The following is a 17,311-nucleotide window of genomic DNA, read 5'->3' as shown; positions in this document are numbered from 1 at the left end:
CATTTGATTTATTAATATCATTATTATTATTATTATTATCATCATTATCATTTAATTTATTAATATTATTATTATTATTATTATTATTATTATTATTATTATTATTATTATTATTATTATTATTATCATCATCATCATTATTATTATTATTATTATTATTATTATTATTATTATTATTATCAAATCAGCTTCAATGTTCTTTCAGTGTAAGGTATTTTACACTGTCTTATGAAGATATTAAATTTGGTTTTTATGCCTCCGCCCAAAGGGTGCCGGAGGCAGTATGTTTTGGTTTTAAAATCAAGAAAGCTTCATTTTGACTTGTTGCAGTGATAATCTACATTTCTTCAGTGAGGTGGGAGGAATGTCTAGCAAATGATTGTTGAGTCAGTTGGTATGCAGTTTTCTTGTAGTAATGATTACAATCTGTTACATTTCACCACATGCCATCAGTATGAGAGTGTCATGGAGGAAGAGGTGGGTGAAATTTCCAGAGATTACGGAAGATAAAAGGGGCTTCAGATAGTAAAAAGATCCCGTTTGTAATCGTGCTCTTGAAATGAGCCTCTACTTTTGTATCTTAGCAGGGTTCCCAACCCATCAGGGAAATCAGGGAAATTATTTTACTTTTTTTCCTTTCAGGGAAAAGTCAGGGAGTTTGATAAAAATGCCTCAAATCAGCGATAAATCAGGGAACTTTGATTGGCCCCAAAACTCAAAAGTAGTCTGTCAGACTCTGTTATATTTTGTTTGTTTATCAAAACAACATCCATTGGATGGCTGGCTATGTGAAACTGGAAATGAGTTGAAATAATTATCATGGAGTTTTGAGACTTCATCAGGGAAAAATCAGGGAATTTTGTTTTCTTGAAATGCTGGGAACCCTGATCTATAGAACTGTGGCCCACATAAACAGGCAGAGAAGGCTGTACACAGAGACTCTTAACTGGCACAGAAGCTCATGAAACAGTGAACTGCCAATGCATTTTAATAGCTCTCAACACCGTGCTTGCTAGAATGCTGTACACGTGCATGCAATGTATTGTACAGGTTTATCATGACCAGCACACAGTTTCTAGGGTTCTAGGACAATTCTCCATATCGCATATAGCAAAATATCATCCCAGAATGCATTGCGCAATCAACATCCTGGCTTTTATGCAGTCAGCTTAACTTTCGGTTATCGCCAAGGCGTTACGTACGCAATGCACTGCATGCCAACACGTTACGTACACAATGCACTGCACGCCAACGCACAGTTTCACTTGCATCGGTAGCGTCTGCTCAACGTCGGTCACGCAAATTTTACCTTTTCAGCGAGTGTCTGTCTAAAAGCTATTAATCATGGATGATCACGAAAGATTCAAGAACTATTGCTCCCTACACCTGCCCCGCTGCCCCCGGCGAACTAGAGGCCCATTGCACTGCTGCTAGTGCTGAGTACATACAACTGTTGCACTGAATGTGCCGTGTTCATCTATTCTTCAGATCATTTATGAGGCCGACATTACTGAAACTATACCCCTTCACAGAATTCAGAGATGTTGAAATCCCTAATCTGAATGTTTTCACGTCATATTTTACTATTTTGACTTAGATAAAATAGTTGAAAATTGACCCATGTGTACGATCTTTTCATCGCACGTGACGATCTCTATTACAGTCCCACACATACAGATTTGTGTAAGTTCTCCACACAAGCAGCCTATGGCAAAATTGTACACGATGAATAAGTGTGTGGGACGCTAGCCGCGCCGCTGCACGCAGCGTGCATGCATGCATAATAGCGCGCGGAGCGATAGCTGCAACCGGAAGTGGGGTTGACTGCAAATCGCTCCAAAATACGCCGATTAAATTAGTGCGCCGCCAACGTTGGTTCTTTTATAGCTATATGTGATATGGAGAATTACCCCTTTGGACAATTACCAAAGATCCTTCCCTTGACCCTAACCCTAATCCTAATCCTGAACCTAATCCTAATGCTAAGCCAAACTCTACCCCTAGACCTAACCCTAACCCTAATCTTTACTCTATTACTAACCAGTATTTAGCTGGTGTGTGTGTGTGTGGGGGGGGTAATTGCCCTCGGGGGCTAATTGCCCTGATACTGGTTTCTAAGTGTTTGTGAAGTGAAAGGCAAGCTGCCCTTCTCTTCGTCAAATGTATTTGATAGGTCAAGCCATTTAGCGAGTCAGTGCAAACCCAGCTTCGGATGAAACTTTAATGGAAAACACCTCTTTTGCAATCATGCATGTAAACAAAGCCCTTTGTCTTGTACAGAGCTATTATGTATGGCTTGGTATTCAGATGGCTGAAGAGACTGTACACATAGAACACAATTTAGTCAAGTTGATTTTCCAAAATGCGATTGCAAAAATGCGATTCTCATTTTATTTCACATGCAAAGCGTGCCGCAACTATTGTTGCATCACACTTGTTTCTGTGAAAGTATGTTTGCAGTTCCCCATGTTAATGTGAAAGTTTGTACACTGTTTGAACACAAAATAATGACTGTAATGTGTGCAGTTCTAAGCATTGGTAGACTATATGTGAGTGCATCCATGGAGCTCTGGTGTTGCGTTTATCATCTCTGTCGTGAGTTGAGAGGGAGGCCGTGTCACTGCGCGGCTCCATTGTGCTGTTTGACCTGAAGACCAGAGATGAGTAGCTGGCAGTGGTTGGTGTGGGCAGGTCTGAGCTACACGTACAGCTGTATAAACGCATTTCAAAACAACTTCGCACTTATAATCTCCACAAAAACACGTTTCTACCCTCAGATGCGTTTGCGATTGCACTTTTTTGGTGTTTCAGAAAGACGTTTCTAACCCCCTAATCAAAACAGCTTTACGTTTATCATCTGCCCAAGTCTCTCTAAAAGTTGTTTCAAAACCTTAATGCTACGCCAGAAGTGAATTGATAAATGCACAGGTCTGTAGATCATGGGAGTCCCCATTTGCAAGCCCCATAACCTCCCACCAAGTGTTGTCTGAAGATCAGATGTAGAGGTCAAGAGTCGCTTACCAAATCCAAGTGGATTTCTCTGCCATCAGTAGAAGTAGTATCAGTATGGAATATTTCATCATAGTTTGAAAATTTGCAGGAGTTCGACTCAACTAGTGTACTGATCAGAGCAGGACTTTTTTTTTCTTTTTTGTGAGCATTTAAACTATTTACACACAAAAAAAACCAACCAGTCATCTGCAAAATCATGAACACTGAATTTTACCCCAGCTCTAAATGTTAAAGTTTCTGCTCTTACAGTAATCTCTTGAATTTTTCTTCATATGGGTTAGATACGTAAGACATCTGCCAGTTACCATAGCATTAAGAGAGAGAGCGAGAAAAAAATGTTCTTGTTCAACTTCATGTTGTACTGTACATTAGTACCAAAATCTGAATTTCCCTGAATGTGTTCAAATTCAATTATTAGCATGTGATGCACTGAGCTCTTGACACAACAGTCCGACAGATGGAATGCCTGAATGTGAAACTTGTCTGTGTGTGTAGTACATCAATGAAATATTTTACTGGTGGTCATCCACTAATTGAGGCAGGAAAACTCATTTGGTTTAAAAGATCTTATTGCTAGATGAAGCTTTGCTGGTCGGGTTTATTGTTGCTTCTGTGAATGCTGACTAGAAAAGGCTCAATATGTAATAGTATACCTAATGTATGCATGATAAATACATTATGTAGTATGATTATTAGTGGTACATGTACTGTATGTAGTGTATTGTGGGCATTGCTTTAATCAGTCTCAATTGAGCACCTTCATTACTGCTATAGTTACAGCAGGGTGCGACATAAGCACTTGCCTGATTGCCCGGGGCAAGTGAAAATCAAATTCGGGCAAGTGTTTATGAACAATGAGAACAAATGCTTGCCCGAATTGGGCAAGTAGAAAGTTCTGAAGCCACTTTTTTTTCACTTATTCCCCCCCCCCCCCAACAAACCCACAAAGTCAACCATTAGTCCATGGGCCAAGACCCGAAAAATGGGTTATGGGTACCACCTGAGGTGGCAAAACCTTTTTGGTGTCATTTTGTTTGTCGGACATAGATATGCTTATCAAGCTATGATAGCATTTCCAAATGAGTAGCTTAGTCATAATAAATGAATTTTTAACCAATTTGGTCTCGTTTTTATATCCCTATACTTCTGAATCGAAACTAAACAGCTATACAAAGAAGAGCACTGCCTTCTGTATGTCCACAGGTATTCTGTTGTAAACGCGGTGCGCTTAGTCTTTATTCAAGGCAGCGAAGGGAATATCCAAAGGGTTATGATGTCCCCAGCTGTCATGCGGTGCGCTTAGTCTTTATCTAGACCAATGTACCGTTATCATATCTAAAGTTCCTAATAAAAGGGATTATCTACCAAGGTATACTGTTTTTATACCACCCTCTCAACAAATACATCAGTTTTAAACAAAAATCACTCTGTTCATTTACAACATTATTTATTATAATGTATTATAAAATGGGTTCAAGAATGTAGCCAATAGGAAGCGGTGAAATGAGTCACATGTGCTTTGGTTACTCAGTCCCATTGCACTGCGTGTTAAATCCTATTGCCGATCGTCTGTGCGCGCGGCGGCTCCTTTGAATTGCATACATACGCGCTGTCAATCCTGTAAACAACTTCTAGTTCGGGCTGCCGGCCGGCCGGCCGGCCTTTCTTCCCTTGTGCATAACATGTGTGGCGTACGTATCATACGTACAGTGTACAGTAGACCAAGCGTTGTGGGACCGGACGCGTACATGGAGTCACTTTGAAGGGCAAATCCAACGATTTAGCAGGTTAATTCTCACGCCGTTTTCAGAGTACACGTTATGTTGTCTAGTAGGCCTATATGAGGAGTCTATATCAAGTCTTTAAGGTAAAGGGTGCATATTCTATGTAAGATAAGTAAGTTTTCATGCGGGAACTTAAGTGTCCGGAAACCCAACCCCCCATCATACTTATATGTGCGGGAGTTCCGAGTGCGACGTGCGTAAATGTTTGGGACGAACATCTTCGGACGTCTTGACCCACAAAGGTGCATGAAAAACACTGAAAAATGCTGTTAGTTTTCGAATTTTCGACCCATTTTATAAAACAAATGATGCACAGGATTATTTCGTGGCATTAGTGTAGGCGTATAGCTCACTCTCGGGTATTTACAATGTAGTGCAACATGCACTCGGCTTCGCCTCGTGCATGTTTCACAATTGTAAATACCCTCGAGTGCACTATACGCCTACACTAACGCACTCTATCCTGTGCATCATTTGTATATTGTAGTGTACCGGTACATTGTTTTTGCATTATCTTTCATTGTTGGATGGAAATAAATCGACATTGGCGTGGTATTAGCATTTTCACCGGAAAATGATAAATAATTGAAAAATACGGTAAAATTCACGAGGAATTGCTTTTTTGTTGTTGTTGTTTTTAGATAAAGGGATATACTTTGTGTTATAAGCTTTGGATATTCCCTTCGCTGTCTTGAATATCAGACTAAGCGCTGTGGACATCATAACCCTTGGATATTCCCTTCGCTGCCTTGAATAAAGACTAAGCGCACCGCATTTACAACAGAACACCTGTGAACATACAGAAGACAGTGCTCTTCTTTGTATAGCGGTTGGTCTCGATTTAGAAGTATAGGGATATAACAACGAGACCAAATTGGTTTAAAATTCATTTATTATGACTAAGCTACTCATTTGGAAATGCTATCATACAGTAGTAGCTTGATAAGCATATCTATTCCCAACAAACAAAATGACACCAAAAAGGTATTGCCACCTCAGGTGGTACCAATATCTGGCCTGGCCCATGGACTACATACAGAAGACCAAAGATAACAGCTGTTTAGTGATGCAACACACAGCAACTTTCCAACACTTAATGAAGAAGCCCCAATGCAATACAACAGCAACACTTGATCAGACCAAGTTTGTTACTCCATTGTGTTTAAGCATGTGAATCAGTATGTGCTGTTATTCAGATGATTGTGTTGTATTAAGCCCTTGACTAACACATGATTTTTTACATTATTTTCTTACATTTTGACCTTTCTTTTCGCGCAAGTAAAATCAATGTTCAGGCAAGTGTTTTGAAGCAAATTTGAAAATCTGCATGCCCGGCTGGGCAAGTGGTAAAATAAAGTTATGTAGCACCCTGTACAGTTGTAGACGTAGTGCAATACAACCCAACTTCAGCTATCTGATTAGATATAGTTACGTGTGTAGATTACTAAAATGGGTCACGTTCTCTCCTCAGCTATGTGTTTGTTTGTTTTAGGTTCACCCTGCATAAATATTCCTGACACCCAATACCAGTGACATGTGAGGGTGATAAGGATAACAAGGCAGCATCACATGACAGTGTCACATGACAGTGTCACATGACAGTGTCTGCATGTAATATCCCTTGATGGAGTTCCCTCTGTGAGGGAAATTAAGAGAAAAATATTGAGGTTTTTATACATATGGAGAAAACATGCTCAGATATTCAGAATTTCAAGTACCCTACTCATTTAAAAAGAAGTAAAAAAAAAAAAAAAAAGACCCCAGGCATATGTATGATTTGCTCTTTTATTCAAGTGTTTCATATACATGAAAATGATAGAGATGAGCAGGCATGCTCCGTTATCTAATACTCATATTTCCATTGTCTTGCAGTGTGGCCGTATCCCCCCTTCCCCCTCCCCCAAGAAAAAAGTAGTTATCCTCATGTTTGATGATAATGTGTCAACTTACTTTCTGCATGGATAATCATTATGTTGTTGCAGTCAGTGTGGTGCCCAGTTTTACAGATTTTATCGTCAACCATGAGCTGTAAAATCCATTCTTGACCGTTTCCCCAGTGTATGTCAATCTTTCAATCCATGCCAACCAATTGAACCAGTGTCTCCTCCTCCCAAACAGCAGCAGCCCACCGCTGCACCGACGGCTGCTACGACCGGACGCAGCGGCCTAGATGATGTCGAGCAGTGGCTTACAGCGAGCGACCTGGTGAGATATTGACATACATTGTAGAAGCAACAACAACAATAACAAGAACCAAATGCTTGACAGTGCATTGACCCTGCCTGCCATGTCAGCTGCTTCTTAATCTGTTATTCATTGGTTTCCCTTCTCAATCCCATTCACGTGTTTGCCCACAAAAGTTCAAACTCAGTTCAGAAGACGTATCGTCTATCCAAAAACATATTTGAGGTAGACCCAGAAGGCATTTTTCTGACGAGCACATATAAGTCAAACAAAGGGCACTGTAAGTATTTGATGGAAATTCCTATAGGGGATTATTCCCAAAACATATTATGTGGACTCAGTTTTATTGAAACACCCTGTAGAAGTTTGAGGGATATCTTGATATGACTTCAAAAGTCTTGAATTTATGCAGTTTTAGGTAATTTCATGTACTGCCCTGTCTAGATCAGGGAGCATCACAACAATGATAGATGTCACAACAGTGCAATGATATTAAGAAAATATAAAACAGAAAAACGTAAAAAGCATTTTCTTGGATACAAAAGGAGCACTGCACCTTGCTCCACCAGAAGACACAGATTAGATATGAAATTATATTGATATTGACATTGATAGTAATATCCAACTAAAAAATAAAAAATTGAGGGAATGCATACTTTGCATTAAAAATTAAGGAATATGTTTTTATATTTTTCCAAACTTTGTTTGCTCTTGCAATTTTTTTGACAATTATTATAACTATGATTGTTGCCATTGTCATTATAATTGTTATATAGTTGTTATCATAATAATCTGTAAGTATGCTGTTTCTTATGCTTTATATTTACTCTTTGCAGTCCAAAGAACAGGATGACTACGCAGCAGCTAACACAAATGCAGCGGATGGCGGAATAACAAGTTCAGGTAGGTAGCTCTAGATTGCCTACAAACCAGTATCCAAATGATGCACAGACCTGAGTGTGTCAGTAAGAATTGTGTGCATAAGGCAACTATGGAATGCTTAACCCACGAGGTGAAGCCAGGTGGGTTTAGGCTAAATTCCATAGTTACCGCATGCACGCTATTCCTACTGACGCACGAAAAGATATGTGCATCATCCGTCGTACAGAACGGGGGACAAATTCTTTTTCCAGAAATCCATTTTTATACCCCCGCCAAACAAAGTTTGAAGGGGGTATATAGGAATCAGCGGACGGTCGGGCGGTCGGTCGGGCGGTCGGTCGGGCAGTCGGTCCGTTGCAAATCTTGCGTCGCGAACTACTTCCTCAGTTTTAAACCGATTCCCATAAAACTTGGCACAGATGTGTGCCTTGGGTTGTAGATGTGCAAGACGTATTTTTTGACAGTACCCAAAAGTACGTTGCCATGGTAACGGCATATTATGGGCAAAAATGGGCACAAATCTTGCGTCGCGAACTCCTCCCACAGTTTTTGATCAATTTTTATGAAATTAGGTACAGATGTTCATCTGAATATGTTAATGTGCAAGACACATATTTCCGCAGTGGCAAAAAGTGCGTTGCCATGGTAACGGCATGTTATTGGTAAAATATAGGGCAAAATGCTTCATGGCAAAACTGCTTCATCAGTGTTCTTCCAATTCTCATGGAATTCATATTGAATGTTTGTCTTAGGATATAGGTCAGCATGACACATTTCTTGACAGTGACAAAAAGTATGTTGCCATGGTAACAGCTCACATATTATGAGCCAAAATGATGGAAAATTTTGTGTTGCAAACTACTTCCTCAGTTTTCAACCGATTCCCATAAAACTTGGCACAGATGTGTGCCTTTGGTTGTAGATGTGCAAGACGTATTTTTTGACAGTACCCAAAAGTACGTTGCCATGGTAACGGCATATTATGGGCAAAAATGGGTACAAATCTTGCGTCGCGAACTCCTCCCACAGTTTTTGATCAATTTTTATGAAATTAGGTACAGATGTTCATCTGGATATGTTAATGTGCAAGACACATATTTCCGTAGTGGCAAAAAGTGCGTTGCCATGGTAACGGCATGTTATTGGTAAAATATAGGGCAAAATGCTTCATGGCAAAACTGCTTCATCAGTGTTCTTCCAATTCTCATGGAATTCATATTGAATGTTTGTCTTAGGATATAGGTCAGCATGACACATTTCTTGACAGTGACAAAAAGTATGTTGCCATGGTAACAGCTCACATATTATGAGCCAAAATGATGGAAAATTTTGTGTTGCAAACTACTTCCTCAGTTTTTGCCCAATTTCCATGAAACTTGGTACAGATGTGTGCCTTTGGTTGTAGATGTGCAAGACGCATTTTTCGACAGTACCCAAAAGTACGTTGCCATGGTAACGGCATATTAATGGCAGAAGATCAAGGAAAGATCTTGCGGATTTAACTACTTCCTCAGTTTTTTGACCAAAGCTTATGAAATGTTGTTGGGCGGGGGTATAACCAGTCGCTGTAGCGACATTTCTAGTTTTCATCATGTACACTAACCGGATGGCTATTGTTAAGTGAATGCATTTCTTTTTGGCTTGCCATAGATCAAACCTTTATTCTTAGAACTGTTACAAGGAACGAGTACAGGCATTATCTAACAATGTTTCCCATGTGAAATATCTCGAGTTTTTGTTGAGCCCACTGGAGGTGTGGGGAGACTAAGGGATTGCCTGCGTCATCTGTCCGTCCGTCCGTCATCCGTCTGTCCTTCCATCCGTAACGCTACAAAAACTTGAATAACTCTCTACTGAGGACTTCAATTTCTATCAAACTTGGAGGGAAGAGTGGTTATACCAAGTTACACATTTTACCAAACACGAAGATCACCTCAAGGTCAAAGGTCACAGGCAGGGGTCAATGAACTTTAGGGCCCAATGTTAAGTTTTTAAGGCGCGTTTCGGTTATGGCTCATAACTTTTGATATATATGTCCGTTTGTGACCAAACTTGGATGGTGAATGTCCCTTGGGAAGTTGAAGGTCACCCCAAGGTCAAAGGTCACAGACAGGGGTCAATGAACTCTTAGGGCCCAATGATAAGTTTTTACATCACGTTTTGATTATGGCTCAAAACTTTTGATCCACACGTCTGTTTGTGACCAAACTTGGATGGTAGATGTTCCTTGGGGAGTTCAAGGTCACCACAAGGTCAAAGCTCACAGACAGGGGTCAAGGAACTTTTAGGGCCCAATGTTATGTTTTTACGGCGCGTTTCAATTATGGCTTATACATGTAACTCTTGATCCATAAGTCCGTTTGTGACCAAACTTAGCTGGTAAATGTCCCTTAGGGAGTTGAAGGTCACCACAAGGGCAAAAGTCATAGGTTGGGTCAATGAACTTTCAGGAGTTACGAATGGGCGAGACACATTTTGGCACTTGCCTTGTTTGTTTCATGTGTGTGATCATCATGATACACCTCAGTCAAGTGCAGTAAGTTTTACAGTGTTTTGATTTCACCAACAGCGCTAAATTGTGTTTTTATATAGAAGCGATATCGAATGGCAATGACTGTATACTTTGTGAAGTCTCCCAAAGAAAAAAGTGTTTCTCTCTCACTCTCTCTCTCTCTCTCTTTCTTTACTTTTTTATTTTTTTACTTTTAGATCACAGTGTTGTGATAAACCACATGTAGACTTGATACTTCTGTAATATTTTTTACAGATGAAGTAACTGAGAATAAAATTATCGCAATATATCTGTGAAATATAGTTCTGCGGTAAATCAGAAATGAAATAAATACTTCCCAGTATTTGGACGATAAGGAAACAGTGGAAACTACAGAAGGGGGAACTCAAAGTGAAACTGATTTTGATTATGTCGTGAAAACACAACGGATGACCAATGTATCCTCTCTTTGGTCTCGCCACCATGCAGAGTTCGACAAGTTTCTCCAGGAGCGGGCCAAGGCCGCGGACACCCTCCGGGCGGCGGACAACGTCGGTACCCATAGCAACGTCATGGCCCCCGCCTCCAGCTCCCAGAACCGGCAGATGCAGATGAACGAGACGGAGAACAACATGTTTGCATTATAGGTCGGAGGATGCCTGGAGGGCAGATCTTTTTTCCTTTCTTTTTTTTTTTTCAAAATTCTTTTTCATCCTTTTCTCACAGGACTTCTGTCTCATAGCAACTGCACCTGTCAGTAGGGACACCCTCGAATGAGGATTTGGTTTCCCATCACCTTCTTGGTGATGGCTGTTGCATTTCAGTGATTCTTCAAGTTAAGATCTAAGCCACTTGGCCCTGGATGTATGTATGTATGCGTGCATGCAAACAATTCACAGAAAATGAGAGAAAAAGAAAAGTTCATTTTTATAAGATGTAGGAAAGACATATGCTTATAGGGATATATCACAAATGTATTTTGTAAGGCATGATATTGCATACAATATACCAGACACTTGCGGTAGACATGATAAATTTTCAGCCGTTTCATGCAAATATTATCATTCGATTTCAGATTCTAATATATTTAGAACAAGTGGTATAGATTGCAGTCGTAGAGGAGAAGGCGATGTGCAGTCATTAAACACACTTCCTGAAGAATCGTTGCTTATCAGATTCTAAAAGTTGGAGTATTAGTGGCAATTTAGGCACTGACATTGTTCACATGTCACAGATCCTTTGTTTCTTTTTTTAAAAATAATATTGAGTGATAATCCACATTTTACTTACTCTTTATATGTTATTGTATAAGGGCTTTCTTGTCGCAGACCTATATATAATGCAAGCGATGCATAAATGTATTTGAATATCGAAATAAGTTAGATACGAATATCATGTTGAAGACCGCAATGCCTTAAGCAGTAGATATACGTATATATTTTCGGTAATTAACTTCATGTGATCTTTCCCCCCTTGTCAGGCATAGGGTATTCATTGCAAATTAATTTGATATATTAATCAAAATTTGGCATGAATAAAGATGTGCTAATAACATGTGTAATGAATGTACATGTACATGCAAGAAGCGTCTATACATGTGTATTTCCTTTTTGTAATTATAGTTTTGGATTAATTAGGAATAATTCAATTGTAATGTCTTTTGTTTTCTTTCTAAGTCAACTCATGTACCTAAAATGACCGATTTGTATTTACGTTAAGTACTGAAACAATGTTATGTTTGATAGTTTCTTCTAAGATTTTCTCCTGTATGTTTTTGCTTTGGGTTGTCTGCCCCCATTGCCAGTGTTAATCCTGCTACAATATGCCGCAGCAGGCATATCCTAGTATCACAATGTATTTTCTTTGCAGAATGAAGGCATGTGATTCCACGTATGCCTGATAACAGATATTCAGACCGGGTTTGCAAGACGGTAACAGTGGTTGCCACAGCTAACCCAATATAAGTGGATGGAAGCTGGAGGAAAAAAGAAAATTGTTGTCTTATTGTTGTCCGACTAAAGATATGTACCATTTCAAATACTAGTTCATGGTTTAAATATAGACTCCCCTGTATTCTGAAGTACATACCGGTATTTGCACAGTTTTTGAAGATGTGCCTGTAGAAAAACATTGCAAATTTTTGCTGCAACCTTTGATATATATGTCCTTCAATGTCCAGTGTTGTGTAGCACACACAAAAGGATCATGCAACATTTGATGGAAAAAAACATGGCACCACTCTCTACAGTATTTTAGACAGTGATAAGGTGTGGTTTGCACTGAAAGATTGAGTTCTGATTTTTAACAGCAGCAACATGTCAGTGATTACTGAGATTAGAGAATGCTTACGCATTACTCACGTATGCATGCTTTACCAGATATTTTTTCTGTGGCCAAGAGCAAATAGATTTTATTTTCACTGTTCCCTTGTATATATTCTGATATCATGAGTCTATGTCAGAGTTCCTGAAGTTTGTAAGAAGTTGATAGATACGAGTAGATCATGTTTTTTTCCTATGCCAGAATGCCTACGCCTAATTACGCATTCTTCTCAGCCCTTGTTGATGTATATTCTGCTTAACCAGAGATTTGCACGTGGTACAATATGGCATAATGCAGATCTACTGCTTCATTTTTGAAACCATTACTTAATTGAGAATACCTGTTAACTTTGGCCATTCCAGTGTACGTCCTGAGGGTTGTTTGTTTGCTTGTTTGTTTGTTATCATTTTCTAAAGCTGCTTCCAGTGATTGCCGTATTTTGGATTCTGATAGCAGAGTAGAGGACTGTAAGCATTAGCCACGGTCTCTGCAGCAAAACTTCTCGAAGTTAAACTTTGAGAACTCTTTGTGAACTTTGCTCGTCTGTTCACACTGGAAGCCAGACTTCTCAAAGTTGCAGTTCTTGAAGTTGTGGTCACTGATACACGTGTGTGATGAAGAAGAAAGCACACCATCTGACAGCCAATGATTGTGAAGTGACAACTCACACAGGTACATCCAGCTGAATGCGCTCTTCATTGACCAGCAAAAAACACAGGATTGTGCTTGAAGCAGCCTAAAATTATGCTAAATAGCCATGAAATTACATGTATGTCAACCAATTGTGGTGCCCGATAAGCTGACAAGCAAAAAAAAAAAAGTCCTCAACTTCTATTCTCCCAACTGAACTGTGGCTCTCAATCACCAAAAAAAACCCCAAACAAACAAACAAACAAAAAACATGTCTTCACAACATTTTAGTGTCATTTTCTTCCAAAAGCAGCATGCAAACTAACAAACCAACCAAAAAGAGGTACCACAGTGCAAAAACTGCCGTGAGATTTCCTTCCTGTAGAAATTATGCCAGAATTTAATAGCCATATTATGCCTAGCATAATGCCACATGCTGAAATGTCAGCCAACTCTGGCAGCGTTGCTTCATAGACATCGCCTGCAAACAGGCAGTGGAATGGTCATGTGACGCACTAATAGGATAGTTTCAGTTGGTAGCAGTGAGACTGCACAAACTTCAAGAAGATTTGCAGGAGTTTGGGAAATTTCTCTAGGTTTAGTGAGAACTTTTGCAAGAAGTTTTCCGGAAGTCAAACTGGCAAAACTTTGAGAACTTGAACTTCACAAACCCAAACTTTACGGCATTTTTGTTAAGTTTTGCTTTGTTTTGTTATGTTTTGTTTTGTTTTGTTTTGTTTTTTTAGCAGTAAGGCTGTGGCTTTTGAAAGCTGCATAATTGTTGGCCAAAGTATATCATCAGTCTCAAATTGTAGCTGCACAGAATAAGTTGTTTATTAGGATGTGGAGTTTAGACCTAATTGTGATCAAAGTATTGATGATGATGATCATGATAATGATGATATTTTCTTAAGGTTGTATGTCGGCATAAGGTCACGAATCTCAAGCTGTTCATCAGTAACAAAATTTCTTCCTCTTCTAAGACCAGTTGGATGGATTTAATTCCATTGATGTGTCAGCCGTTTCTTTATTTTGCAACTGTGTCTACACCTTTTTTTTTCTTTTTTTTTAGTAATTGTATCATATGAACATTGAAAGTAGCATAAAACTATATATATATTGTTCCTCTATTGACAGTGTAATACAAACCAGTGAGATTCAAATGATTTTGTTTTCTATTGATATGTACATAAATTTGTGGAATGATATAAAAATTTTAAGAATGTTTATATATGATATGCTTCACACCATTGACTAGACCCATATATCATGATTTTCTGAATGTAGCCAAGTAGAGTTCCTGCGCTGTAGGCACTGAATGTTTTCATGTCCCAGGCAGATATGGGTGTGAGGATTAACTGAAAGACAGTTACGATGAATTCACCTTGTGCATGATGTAGAGTGAGACTTGTAGTGAGCTGAGAATGGAACATGGTCTGATGTGTTCGTCACGCTTCACGCACTCATGGCATTCATTATTTAGCATCTGCAACAAACGGGACATGAAATTGGTGGCATTGAGCATAGTAATGACACCGCTGTCTTGGAGATTACACTGTATTATCAGAAGTTCTTATGAAGTTTATTTCCTTATCTTTTTCCTTTTCTCAAAACCATGTGTAAGGATTATAATGACAGGACATTTAAAAAAGAAAGGTTTTTGTAGCTCGCTATATACATCATGTTTTCTGTAAATAAAATTCAGTACGTGGCATTGTGCAGCATGTGCATGAGATTCCTCTGGGTGCATCCAAGCGGGAATAAATATGTGTACCCAAACTGTCTGTCATCACTCACTCACTTAACTGCGTTATGTTGTGCCAGAGGGCTGCTAGTGGTGAAACAATGCCAAGACATCCTGCATGAATCTGCGCCTCTGATCAAGATATTTGCAATCTCTTTAAGGCACGAACGGATGGTTATGTCGTCTTTGCAAATAAAACCCCGAACAAAAAGGCAGAAAAGAAAACAAACAAACAAATCCAAAGGTCTCAAAGTAGCGAAATGGTATTAAAGGTGGTACGTATTTCCGCACCTGTAATGGATTTGCCATGCATAGGGTACAGCCACTGCTTCGACAACTCTAAGACCGGAGTCTTAAAATACCTTTTGGCTCGAAAAAATGGGATTTCATAGAATGACACGTTTGAGTAATCATTTGTTGCAAAATTTACAGTACATGTAGCTACTCTGGTTACCTTCAACTTTTATTGCTCTAAAGCTACTGAAACACACACATGAAGGTATTGTGAGGCCATTAAGATGTATACAGAGTGAAACAAAATCAGTTTGCAACTTTAGCGAAAGATTACATGGGGGGGGGGATTAGAGCATTTTTTCAGATAAATGATACATGTAAATGTCTTTTCTAACACACTTTATGTCTGCAAACTCTCCTGTGCTGCAAATGCAATTTTTTTTTAACCACTAATAGGTTCATTACAATGTACAAATGTACATGTGCTACAAAGGAGAGATATGGAATCTTAATTACACGGGAATCCCCCCCCCCCCCCCCCCCCCCCCCGCAACTCCGATTCATTTTCTTCTGAAGTGCCTTTTTCTGCTGTTTGCACCCCGTTTCCTCCCCATTGTACTCCCCTCTATTTTCACCTGTACCACTGCTGCTCATTCGCTCTGTATCACTGGTCCCACACATTGATTCTGGTGTTCTCGTGGAGGTGACACTGACAGGTATGGAAATGCCATCAAACAGGAACAGTAGCCACACAATATTGGACTGAAAATGATCTGTTTCTCTTCACACCATGTGCGTTCTTTATGTATAGTTGTAGTGACCATTCTGTGCCATATGCTCCAAATGCCTGTTATCTTTTTTTTTTTTTTTTTGCTTTTAGTTTTTTTTTTTTTTTATCATTATTATTTTCTTAAATGAGTACAGAAATACAATGACAAGATATACATATGTAATTCCTGGGTCTGGATTTTCCCCCCAACACAAATGTATCGAAAAATAAAAGATGAATTTGTCAAGAACATAGCCGTGAACTCGTGCTTAGATTTGTTTTGATGACTTTGGGTTTGAATTAGTTTTTGATAAGCATACATGTTTCTGTTTGTTGTGTGTGGTATAGAATACATTACGTGCATGTATACACTGTAAATGTATGCATGTATGATATGATTGATTGATTGATTTGTTGATTGATTAAAGGGTCTTTATTCAAATAAAATCTGAGTCGGCGACTAAAAGTCGAATTTATACACAGATATACAGAGATTATAAAGCAAAACAGATAAAATAATAACATATGCTGTCTTTTTTTTTTAATTGAAAGAATTTGGAAAATAATGTTGATATCAGAAATATTAATTCTGCATTTACAAAATTGGTTCCATGCCTTACAAGTTTCTGCATGGTTTTGTGTTAATTTGAATTGATTTTCTAATATATCTTGTCATGACAACCAATCGGACGCATATAAAGTCTACAGCATGCTTCCATCTTTGATTTAATTCTCAAACAATTAAGTAAAAAGAAATAAAGGAATGACTTTGCTCATATTTCTGCCTTAATTTTGAAGAAAGACATTCATTTTTCTCCACATAGAAGTAATCTCGTGAATGCATACAATGATGATACAATACTGGCAAATATTATGAAACCAACAATTATGACAATGACATTAGTTATGAATGATAATGATCATAATAACGGTGGTGATGATGATTTTGATGATATATACCAAGAAAGAAAAGCAGGAGAAGAAGTAGAATAAAAATTTTTGCAGCATTTTACACCATTGGTGACTGCAAAATACATGCAGTTCATCCAGACTATTGAAGTTGAAATTCTCAGCAAAATGTTTCAAACCTCATTTTTGTTTCGTAGGGAGAGTGAGAATCATTTTCTTTCAATGAGTGTCATCAAAAAGTATGTCATGTCCACCTTGCGCTGTCGTGTGCATAAACAGTGTGGATCTGACATCACACGAGTTCACACTGCAGCAATCGCATCGGATTATTGGCCTCGTACCACAGAAGA

General features: G+C 38.8%; 1 protein-coding gene across 2 annotated transcripts in view; it reads left to right on the top strand.

Moving 5' to 3' along the window:
• The window catches only part of LOC139709268 (TOM1-like protein 2), a 50,599-nt gene extending 35,801 nt beyond the window's left edge, over positions 1 to 14,798 (top strand). Inside the window, exons 12-14 of one of the 2 annotated variants that reach the window (XM_071621217.1) lie at positions 6,918 to 7,001; positions 7,817 to 7,883; positions 10,843 to 14,798. In XM_071621217.1, the coding sequence (XP_071477318.1) occupies positions 6,918 to 7,001; positions 7,817 to 7,883; positions 10,843 to 11,000 (309 nt within the window). In that variant the 3' untranslated portion in view covers positions 11,001 to 14,798. Of the gene's footprint in view, positions 1 to 6,914; positions 7,002 to 7,816; positions 7,884 to 10,842 lie in introns of both variants that reach the window. The other variant, XM_071621216.1, reaches the window with a different exon arrangement.
• The last annotated feature ends 2,513 nt before the right edge of the window (positions 14,799 to 17,311 follow it).

This window comes from Diadema antillarum, unplaced genomic scaffold, assembly GCF_040938485.1.
Source record: "Diadema antillarum isolate AM-2024a unplaced genomic scaffold, OU_Dant_1.0 seq00001423_RagTag, whole genome shotgun sequence".
Taxonomy (NCBI): Eukaryota; Metazoa; Echinodermata; class Echinoidea; order Diadematoida; family Diadematidae; genus Diadema; species Diadema antillarum.
This window is presented reverse-complemented; position numbering and strand designations above follow the sequence as displayed.